This window comes from Gobio gobio (genome assembly GCF_949357685.1).
Source record: "Gobio gobio genome assembly, chromosome: 15".
Classification (NCBI taxonomy): domain Eukaryota; kingdom Metazoa; phylum Chordata; class Actinopteri; order Cypriniformes; family Gobionidae; genus Gobio; species Gobio gobio.
This window is the reverse complement of record NC_137108.1, coordinates 42,348,976-42,360,848: the sequence shown is the minus strand read 5'-3', so window position 1 is coordinate 42,360,848 and position 11,873 is coordinate 42,348,976. Positions and strand designations below refer to the sequence as shown.

General features: G+C 38.2%; 2 protein-coding genes across 2 annotated transcripts in view; both read left to right on the top strand.

Moving 5' to 3' along the window:
• dcaf13 (ddb1 and cul4 associated factor 13) overlaps positions 1-8,065 on the top strand; it is a 19,068-nt gene extending 11,003 nt beyond the window's left edge. The window contains exons 10-11 of the mRNA XM_079837151.1: positions 6,387-6,550; positions 6,861-8,065. Coding sequence (XP_079693277.1) covers positions 6,387-6,550; positions 6,861-6,948 — 252 coding nt within the window. The 3' untranslated portion in view covers positions 6,949-8,065. The remainder of the gene's footprint in view (positions 1-6,386; positions 6,551-6,860) is intronic.
• Positions 8,066-9,597: 1,532 nt separating this feature from the next.
• LOC307139236 (regulating synaptic membrane exocytosis protein 2-like) overlaps positions 9,598-11,873 on the top strand; it is a gene marked incomplete at both ends in the record, with an annotated part of 68,741 nt that continues 66,465 nt past the window's right edge. Inside the window, one exon of the mRNA XM_079838125.1 lies at positions 9,598-9,743. Within this exon, the coding sequence (XP_079694251.1) occupies positions 9,598-9,743 (146 nt within the window). The remainder of the gene's footprint in view (positions 9,744-11,873) is intronic.

The following is an 11,873-nucleotide window of genomic DNA, read 5'->3' as shown; positions in this document are numbered from 1 at the left end:
AAATCACTCGCTGCTCTTGACTGAAAAACTTTAATACAGTAGCTTCAATAAGAATCAATGTATATTTTATAGTGAAGTCTATGTAGCGTTTTATTTTTACATTTATTCATTCAATTTCATACTTAAATGCTGCTGTACAGCTCTGAGCTGCCAGTGTAATGTTTATATATATTTTTTATATTATACTATTCACTAGGAATGTGTACATGTTTTTTTTTTTTTTTAAGTAAAGTTTAAGTAAGGGTTTTCAAGGCTTTTAAAGGGTTAGTTCACCCAAAAATGAAAATTCTGTCATTAATTACTCACCCTCATGTCGTTCGAGACCCGTAAGACCTCCGTTCATATTCGGAACACAAATGAAGATATTTTTGTTGAAAGCTGATGGCTGAGAAAGGCTTCAGATAGGCCTCCATTGGCATTCAGTACACTTATACTCCCAAGACCCATAAAAGGCACTTAAAACGTCGTTACAAAGTCCATCTCACCACAGTGACTCTACAATAATCTTACGATGCGACGACAATAGTTTTTGTGTGCAAAGAAAATCAAAATAACACCTTTAACCAACTTGTTACTGCCTTCCGTGTGTGCCTCCACGACGCATGCGCGAGAATATGACGCAGATCCGGCGTTCGGACAGATGACCCAGAAGTGATTTGTTTACAATCAGAGGAAGACGCGCGTGTCTAAGCTGTTAAATTCTACATTGATCGTGCTTTAGGTCTCGGCGTAGTGCTCAAAATGGGGCTTAAGTGTGCATTTCATGGATTCCCGAACCCCGGCGCTACGTCATATTATCGCGCATGCGTTGTGGAGGCACACACGGAAGGCAATAACAAGCTGGATAAAGGTGCTATTTTGATTTTTTTTTTTGCGCACAAAAACTATTGTCGTCGCATCGTAAGATTATTGTAGAGTCAATGTGGTGATATGGACTTTGTAACGACGTTTTAAGTGCCTTTTATGGGTCTTGGGAGTGTAAATGTACTGAATGCCAATGGAGGCCTATCTGAAGCCTTTCTCAGCCATCAGCTTTCAACAAAAATATCTTCATTTGTGTTCCGAATATGAACGGAGGTCTTACGGGTGTCGAACGACATAAGGGTGAGTAATTAATGACAGAATTTTCATTTTTGGGTGAACTAACCCTTTAAGTAAAATAAAAAAGAGAATTGCAATAAAAAAAATAGTATTTTTTTTCTCCTTAACCTTTTGCTGTTCCTAAGAATAGAATAACAAAAAACACTTGTGACAAGCCATCAGAACCGAACCGAAAACATATATATATATACAGTATATGATAATAAAGCACTTTTTCAGGACTTAACATGACAATTAAATAAATTTGTACCCCTAAATTCTTATAATGTAAAAAACATTGGATTATTTTGGTAATATCAATATACTATTATAGTTTTTATTAAAATTAGCTTTTATATTTTGTTTTCATTTGAATTTGTTTAATTGTTAGCCATTGTATGTGCTTTTATCATTATTATTTTTTAAATACTTATTTATAATATTTTTTTATTCTAGTTTTTTTTATTTCAGTTAGTAATTTTAGTACTTAAACTTTTTTCAGTTTAAGTTTTTCATCTAATATTTAAATTTCTTTATTTCAATGAACAACTAATTTTTTTTTCTTTTTTAGGTAACGATAACACTGATTACATTAAAAGTTGCTGGATAAGTATTCATCCATTCTTGTGTAGTCCTTGTGTTGCAACTTGTTAGCAATTTTAGAAAAACAACAGATTTAAATTTCACATTCACAGGTTTGAATGGGTTTAATTATTGGTGCGTTCAAGTCATGCCGTAACCTTTGCACATGAACTCCCCCACAAAGTCGTAAATACCAGTGGGAAGTTCGGGATTTTCTTTAAGCCCCGATCTGTACCAGTTGGGGGCGTGTCAATGAGAAACATGGCGGAATCAATGGATGCAACGTCTGTAGTTAAATATAACGGGTATTTAGCACTGACACTGTCAGGCTTTGTCATTTACAACAAAGTAAGCTAGCTTTGTAATATAACAATTAGCCTAATATATAACAATACAGTTTACAGTGGCTTCATAGATTCATTAAAAGCGTAAAAGATTCAAATTCGGCTGATGCGCAGTCTTTGTTCTTCATTTACTTTAACCTTGCTATTTTCGTGAAATTGATTAAAAGAAGGTACACCGCCATTTAGCTCCGACCAAAGAGACTTGAACGCACATGATGTCGTAAACACGACTTCTCACCTCGTAAATATGAACATCCCAGGAGGTCTTGAACGCACCGTAATGTCTGTCTCTTCAAGTAATGTTATTTTACTAATAAATCTAAATATTCTCATAGAAATCTCTGAGGGCTGAAATGCAAATTCACTTCTTGGTTTTTAAGACTGCAAACACAATAGCTCCATTATGGGATATCTCCATGGAAACCGCAGAGTCATGTTTGTTTTTTCCCCTCATGTGAACACTGTCAAGAAGTTCGTAAATAAGAGTTAACAGGCCTTCAGATTTCCCCCCCAAGTGCTCTGATGGCATCAGCAGCTATTAGATTGCCCTAAACAAATTGAATTTGAGAAAATCATTGCTTTTAATTAGAATAAAAGCCCTCGGAGGGGTGTGGAGTGAGACGCGCCAAAGCCCGGGAGCAATGGAAATTTTATGATAGAGAGATAGATGAGCACTTCAATGCGTTTCTTCTACTGAAAAATGTGCTGCTTTATGTTTATTGCCAAACTAAAAGACTTTTCAAGATGTTGCTTGTTTCTGCTGCCACTATTGTGTTACTATTGGGTTAATTCACCCAAAAATGCAAATTCTGTCATTAGTTACTCACCCTCATGTCGTTCAAAGCCCATAATCATTCATCTTCGGAACACAAATAAAGATGAAATCTGAGAGCTTTCTGTCTCTCCATACACAGCTATGCAACTGACAATTTGACACCTTCAAAAAGTTCATAAAGAGATTGTATAAATCAAGTGGTTTAGTCAAGATTTTCTGAAGAGACTCGATCGCTTTATATGATGAACAGATTTAATATAGTCTTTTATTCACACATAAACATTCATCAACTCACATCAGTTGTGGTAAACGGAAGCTCAAGGATGTTCACATGACGTGCGAGAACCATTGAGGTTCATTCTTGTTACGTATCACGTTTCAGCTTCCTCGAGAACCAATGAGGTTCATTCTCGTGTTACGCATCACGTTTGAGCTTCTGCAAGAACCAATGAGGTTCATTCTCGTGTTACGCATCACGTTTGAGCTTCTGCAAGAACCAATGAGGTTCATTCTCGTGTTACGCATCACGTTTGAGCTTCTGCAAGAACCAATGAGGTTCACTCTTGTGTGTAACGCATCACGTTTGAGCTTCTGCAAGAACCAATGAGGTTCATTCTCGTGTTATGCATCACGTTTGAGCTTCTGCAAGAACCAATGAGGTTCGTTCTCGTGTTACGCATCACGTTTGAGCTTCTGCAAGAACCAATGAGGTTCATTCTCGTGTTACGCATCACGTTTGAGCTTCTGCAAGAACCAATGAGGTTCATTCTCGTGTTACGCATCACGTTTGAGCTTCTGCAAGAACCAATGAGGTTCACTCTTGTGTGTAACGCATCACGTTTGAGCTTCTGCAAGAACCAATGAGGTTCATTCTCGTGTTATGCATCACGTTTGAGCTTCTGCAAGAACCAATGAGGTTCGTTCTCGTGTTACGCATCACGTTTGAGTAGGGCTGTCACGATTATGAAATTTAGCTGACGATTAATTGTCCAATAAATAATTGCGATTATGACGATTAATTGTCTATTTTAGGGCTTTGGCGATTAATTGCCTGTTTTAGGGCTTTGTCGATTAATTGTCATACAAATTGTTGTGATTATTTAATTGAATCCCTTGTAAGTTGTCACTTGCAATAACACATTAATACACTTAAAGCCTTTAAATATTAAAGTAATTTAATCAATGAAAAATATGTATCTTTCAGAAATGTGTACATTTAAAGAAACAATGTAAATGTATATGAAAGTATAAATAATAGAAACAATCACCATAAAGTTACCATAACACATAAAGGACTGTCAATATCTCATTCCAAACTAAAGTAAAATATAAATATATTTTACAACTTTGAAAATTCTGTAAATAACAAAAACAATGAATCACAAATATAAACTATGACCATAACAGAACAGGCCATAAAAATCAAATTCTGAAATAAAAACAATCATGCTCCTTAATGGCTTGGTAGATTACGGGAAAGAAACACTAGCATGTTGACTTTTTCTGGCTTAAGACAGCATCTAACTGGGGTGACAATGTTGCCAGCTGTACTGAACATTCTTTCAGAAGCAGTAACGTTACTTGTTGCACATATGCACATGTAGGCTACTTTCTCGCCAACTTGGAAATTAAAGGAAACCTATGTATGACACGCCAATTCGCTATGCCATTTTGGAGTGCTATCAAGACGCATAATCGCTTTTTAACGTGTTTATCAACGCCGTTTCATTCTATCCCCCTACACTGTCCCTACCCATCACACACACACACACACACACACACACACACACACACTGCCCCTAAACCTACCCATCACAAGAAACATTCTGCATTTTTACATTTAAAAAAAAAAAACATAATTTAGTATGTTTATAAATCCATTTACATTCACGCGGAATCACACGGCGTAGACATACACGCGGAGATGATGGTTCGTTTCGGCGTACACATACAAGCGGAATCACACTGCGTAGACATACACGTGGAGATTATGGTTTGTTTCGGCGTACACATACACGCGGAATCACACAGCGTAGACATACACGCGGATAGCTCAAAATGCGTACAGATAACACGCCATTTGGCTTTAGAAAGTTAAGCAAAGCCATGATGTCATGTTGATTGACGTTGTCGTTTTCGGCTTTGAAACTAAATCCATCTTTGTTGAATAACTGGGCTGCTCTAACTCAGGATGGAGAAATCAACAGGGCAATATCATTTGAACGTAATGCTCAGCGTAATGAATTCAGAGGGAGACCGGTAGAAGTAGAGTGCTGCAGGTACGTCGTTCATGAACGAATGATTCTTTATATGACTCGGGACTACCGAGTTGTCTCAGAGAGTGATCCGTTCTTTTGTTGGCCGCGCGTGTGCGCAAAATCCCATAGGTTCTGTACATGAAACAGAAAATGTTAGTTCATCCCTCGAGTTCGGGTTGAGTCTTTCGTTCTTCCTGTCAGTCCTATAGTAGACTATGCTGTCAGAACCGGAAAGAGAAATTATTAGTTCATCTTTCGAGGTTCGCGTTCCGCCGGGTCCGAGTCTTTCGTTCTTCCTGTTATGCTGAAATGACTAAAAAAATTTTTTTTTCATTTTGCTGAACGAGATTCAAAGATCCGAGTCTGTAAAATGATCCGAACTTCCCGCTACTAACTACAGGGCCCCCTTGTGTCTTCTAATAGTGGGCAATAATAACGATCACCTGTAATGACCGCGATTAGACCAATTGACCGCGATTAGACCAATTAATCGCGATCAAACGATTATTTTTATAATCGTGACAGGTCTACGTTTGAGCTTCTGCAAGAACCAATGAGGTTCGTTCTCGTGTTACGCATCACGTTTGAGCTTCTGCAAGAACCAATGAGGTTCGTTCTCGTGTTACGCATTACGTTTGAGCTTCTGCAAGAACCAATGAGGTTCGTTCTCGTGTTACGCATCACGTTTCAGCTTCCTCGAGAACCAATGAGGTTAATTCTCATGTTACGCATCACGTTTGAGCTTCTGCAAGAACCAATGAGGTTCATTCTCGTGTTACGCATTACGTTTGAGCTTCTGCAAGAACCAATGAGGTTCATTCTCGTGTTACGCATCACGTTTGAGCTTCTGCAAGAACCAATGAGGTTCATTCTTGTTACGCATCACGTTTCAGCTTCCTCGAGAACCAATGAGGTTAATTCTCGTGTTACGCATCACGTTTGAGCTTCTGCAAGAACCAATGAGGTTTGTTCTTGCTAAATTCTATTTGTTCATCATATAAAGCGATCGAGTCTCTACAGAAAATTTGGACTTACCCGCTCAATTCATATGGATTAGTTTTACGATCTCTTTATTAACGCTTTGAAGCGTCAAAGTGGTATTTGTGTAGCTGTCAATGGAGAGACAGAAAACTCAGATTTCATCAAAAAGATCTTCATTTGTGTTCTGAAGATGAATGAAAGTCTTACAGGTATGGACATGAGGGTGAGTAATTAATGACAGAATTGACATTTTTGGGTGAAATTACCCTTTAAAGTTGTTCATGAAGTGTATTCCTAAGAAATGTATACATTAATACACATATACACGCTAGGCTTGACCATTGACACAAGTCTCATTGTTCACAGCTCTCCGCCCGAGAAAAAGCTGCCGCAAACTACAGCAAGAAGCTGATAGAGAAATTCCAGCACCACCCACAGGTGAGACGCATCGCCCGTCACCGCCACCTGCCCAGAGACGTCCTGAAACAGAAGAGAGAGCAGCGGGAAATGAAAGAAGCCCGGCGCAGGAAGTAAGTTTCCTTCACCAAATGTTAGAACTTTGTGAGAACAGAGTTAAAGGTATAATTCACTCAAAAATGAACATTTTGTCATTTGCAGCAACGGTAAACTCATTTGCAATACATTGCATAACAAGTTCAACATGTTCACTGTTGCTTTTTGGGAAAAACATGGAAAAAATGACACTTCAACTTTAAATATTTTGCCATTTGTCTCCATTGTATTGGCAGCGAAAGGAAATGAGTCAATGTTTAAGTTCGATCTGCATTCTGATTGTCTTTGCTTCTGTGTGTGTGTGTGTGTGTGTGTGTGTGTTTTTAGGGAACAAAATGTCCTCAAACACAGCAAGCCGGGATCTGTTGCTCAGCAGACGGAAAAGAAGAAACATGTGGTGGCTGTTGTGGAGTAAGAGACGAATTAAAGAGGTGCTTTAGATGGAGGGGTTTCTGTTCTCCACACATGGACCTGCTCCAGAATGTTCCACTCTTTCTTTGGCCACTCTTTTTCTTCTATACTAAAACGTTGTTCGGTATATAAAAGAACTGTCAGCATACTGCTGCATATTTCTAAAGAATTTTACATGGACACTCTGAGCATGGAAATCATACTAGAATTGCTCTTTATAATTGGTTGAATATGAACAATAAAAATGTCTTCATCTGTGAATATTCATGTTTTCATTTACATTGATGTAAATGGGAACAGGACTGTTTTAAATGTGTTTACATTTGTTACGTTGTTTTATTTGAAATGCATTTGGAAGGAGCAGAAATCTGATGGTACACTTCAATAAGATATTGGTGAGTACTGTTAAGAATCAGTTGTTTCAGCTCTCATAGGTTTACATAAAGTCTTTAAATGCAATCCTGCTATTTTATGGTGTTTGTGTCATGTATAATTGTTTGCTAATGTAAACCAGTGTTGTTTTTCTCATCCTGTGCTAAAAGACTTAATGCTCTAATGAGATCTAGGATACTCTTCACCTTTTTAGTCCATAATCCTATCATCTCAATCTACTCTCATTTAAAAATTGTTACAGTCAGTGCAAGCCAAAGGATCTGAGAAATGGAGGATATGGAATAAATATACAGTCAGAATGAAGACCTGGGTAATGGTTTATAACTCATTAACATTATAAAATGTTGAACAGCTCAGTACCCTAAGTATCAATTTTATGTTCCACAAAGATTCAACACAATCTTGTGGGCAAAAAAAAAAAAAATTAGGGTGATCAACCACAAAAAAATCTTTAAAAAGAAAGAAAAAATCTCCAAATATAGAAAAATATTTCGTGTTCTCACCACAGGTGACGTTTCGAGCCCAGTGGTTCTTCATCAGACTTTTTTCAATCTAAATTTGATGCTTACATTTTGACTAATTATCTAAGCATTACTAGATGACGTAATGTTTGATATGATATTGATGGTCATGCTAAATTTTGCTGTGGTAAAACATGCATCATAACCACATATGGAATCAGGAATCACCTCATTAATATTTAATTAATTAAAACAAATATTAAGATGAAACGAATTAGTGTTTTATTTGGCTCTAAAATGAAATGGCGAAGTAGTTGCTTAAAATTTAATTACGTTTTATCATCTCTTAAAAGGACATAGTATTATTAAAAAATGAAGGTTGTAATAACTTCACACATTATTGGTCTATATTTGTAATCTGCAAGGAGCCCTTCTGAGGTTATTTTTAGAATTCAAGGCTGATCCTGCTCGAATGAAGAGTCCAGTCCGTTTTTTCACTATGATTTTCGACTGGCTGTCAATGAAATTGCGAGTCCTACTATGGCAAAGGTTTAGATGAATATTCATTATGTCATACTGACGTTATGTCGTCATGACCTTCCAATGGTCAAGTCTCGATACTTCAATATTCATTGGGTCATGCTGACGATGAGTCCTTATCTTCCAATGGCGTTGGTTCCTGAATAACAGAAATGTTGGGAAAGGATTTATCTGTATAAACATATTTTGGAGGATTTCGTTTGAATGCGTTATAGACTACTTGCCAGTTTTGTGTACTGGAAAATGAAACTATTTGTTTTTATCACTCTATATTCAACGTTATTCTAGAAGGTTTATTAAATGCCAGGGAAAGTTGTAGTGTTCATTATTTATCATGGGAAACCTGATCATCTACAAATAGCCTACCTATTTTCCTGGCATTGAAATGAGAAAAAGGTTTGGTTCGTGAATATTAATTAGGCTATGTAACACTGACGTCTAGTGCATCCGTTCCAATGGCGAATAATATGCTTTTAAATATCAAATAGTCCGTGCTGACGTCGAGTCGCTTAATTCCAAAAGCGAACGCCGCCTCATGAATATTAACACATCAGCCTTCGCCATAGCACGATTGGTGGATTCTCCTCCCTGCCGGGCGGCTTTGCTCCGCCCACACTCTTCCAATTGGGATTCTCTGCCGCTGCATCCATTTTTGTGTATTTAAGATATCTTCAAGAATTACCAAACCTGGAGGAAAGCGAGGCACCGGAGCAGAGGGACACAAAAGGGAAACAAACATTTATTATGAGATGCAAAAGAACTTTTCCAGGACGATGACAGCGATGGGCTAGACAGGATTGAACAGGATGATGGCCAAATAAAAGGCAAGAGGCGCTTTCACATCCTCACTGAGATCTGGAATAACATCTGAGATCTATTTTATTCACAATGCGTCGTTGCTTTATTCATTTCTGTATTGAGGAAGAGGATAATATTAATCAGGATTGTTCATTTCAGTAGCCATTGCCTTTTTAAAAGGACCATCTGTATCCATTCCTGCATTGATTGATCTAATGCTGTAGAATCCACCTTATGTAGTCCACGAGCTCGCATTGTTATCATTTCAATAGTTGTATAATAACTGAACCTCTTTTATAGTGTTGTAAAGCACCACAACGGCCGTCAGAGATGCTGCTGTGGCGGGTTATAAGGCTTTGATTCCCGAGCACCCAAAATCCACTGATGATTGATCAGATAGACCTTGCATTCATCATGGATTAAGTCTGGTTATTGATCTTCTTCAGCATCGGCGTGTAAAGATGTCTGCTCCAGCCGGGCTCCGCAGCGGGCCTGTCCTGCCGGAGATGCCGGACCTGAGCCACCTCACCGAGGAGGAGAGGAAGATCATCCTCGGTGTCATGGACAGGCAGAAGAAGGAGGAGGAGAAGGAGCAGTCCATGTTGAAGTAAGAGCTTTATGGATCCTATATGTGTGAGGGAAATCTGTCTCGAGCTGAAGGAATGAAGGATATTCGTTTGATTTGACACACCGAGCCTTTGGTGGTGATTCTGAGTGTGTCAGGATCACACTTGTGTTTATTAGTCATGTGGAGATCAGGCCTCTGCTTCATTCTCAGCTCTGGGATTGTATTATGCGCCATTTTGCCTTTATACAAGTGCACACTTCACAGTGACAGCTTCATAGTACAATAGCACGCTATTGCGGTTTAATCGATGTGAATATCTAATGTTGTTTTGACCCGAGCATTGAGGCTGCGGCGCCAGAGATTTCAGCACGACGGCGCTGTCCACTGACTTACAAACCCATTGAATGCCGTTCTCAGCTGTGAAACATGGAGTTGTTTTCACTATAATTGCAAAAGTCAAATGCTATTATATTCCTTTAGTGGTTGGATTTACTCGGAAATGTGTTCTCGCGCACATTTGCTGATGTTTAGCACCTGGAAGTGAGGAAATGGTTCAATACAGCATGGGGTTTCAAACTTTTTGACGCCAGGGATATTTTGACGACCTTGTGAGGGACTAAAATGTAAAGCAAACTGTATATTATGAATTATAAAAGTCCATTTATACTGCGTGAGAGAAATAGTATGTGTGACATTTTAGTAACAACGCTACACATGTACATAAGATTGCAAAATTAAACTATCTTCTTCTCCTTCCTTCTGTCAGAGTAACATTAGATGTGTAAATCTAAATCTTTTCACTAAATCGAAAACAATCATGATTTACAACCAGTAACCACTATTGTTCTCGAAATGTTCTGTTTGAAAACCTGCTATGCAACCAAAACGACTTTTGTTGCTTGTTTCATGTTTAGAAAGGTCAGGTTTCATGTTTATAGAATGTTTGGTTTTCAGTAGGCAAGCCGATATGTTTTTTGCGTTATTTTAAGATACTTATGAACTAAATAGTTCAAATAAATAGAAAACAGAGAAAAAAGAGGAGAGTCGAGCATTTGTAATAGTATATTTTATGTGATTCCCCAGTGTTGGGGAAAGTTACTTTTCAAAGTAATGCATTACAATATTGGGTTACTTACTCCCTAAAAAAGTAACTATTTACTTTAGTTACTTTTTATGTAAAGTCTAATGCATTACATTACTTTTCTGGGTGGGCTTGCTTGTTTGTTTTTAATAACAAAAAAAAGTTCTATTTTTGGCAAATGTAAAGACATTTTCACACCATAAGTGAAATGAATAAGCTTCAAGCTGAAGGAAATGCAAATTCACGCCTGTACAGTAGAGGGCGCAGCTCAAACTAACCTCTTAGCTGTGCTGCCCATTCTGGATTACAGAAGAATATGTTGCAGAAGAAGAAAGTTCAATGTGATGTTTATCTAAAATCATCTTTGCTTATTGGATCATCGAAGGTCGGTAGCAAAGCCATTGCTTAAAGGGTTAGTTCACCCAAAAATGAAAATTCTGTCATTAATTACTCACCCTCATGTCGTTGGACACCCGTAAGACCTCCGTTCATATTCGGAACACAAATGAAGATATTTTAGTTGAAAGCTGATGGCTGAGAAAGGCTTCAGATAGGCCTCCATTGGCATTCAGTGCATTGACACTTCCAAGATCCATGAAAGGCACTTAAAACGTCGTTACAAAGTCCATCTCACCACAGTGACTCTACAATTATTTTACGATGCGACGACAATAGTTTTTGTGCGCAAAAAAAAATCAAAATAACACCTTTAACCAACTTGTTCTCGACTTCCGTGTGTGCCTCCACGACGCATGCGCGAGAATATGACATAGCGCCGGCGTTCGGGAATCCATGAAATGCACACTTAAGCCCCATTTTGAGCACTACGCCGAGACCTAAAGCACGATCAATGTAGAATCCAACAGCTTAGACACGCGCGTCTTCCTCTGCTCGTAAACAAATCGCTTCTGGGTCATATGTCCGAACGCCGGATCTGCGTCATATTCTCGCGCATGCGTCGTGGAGGCATACACGGAAGTCGAGAACAAGTTGGTTAAAGGTGTTATTTTGATTTTTTTTTGCGCACAAACTATTGTCGTCGCATCGTAAAATTATTGTAGAGTCACTGTGGTGAGATAGACTTTGTA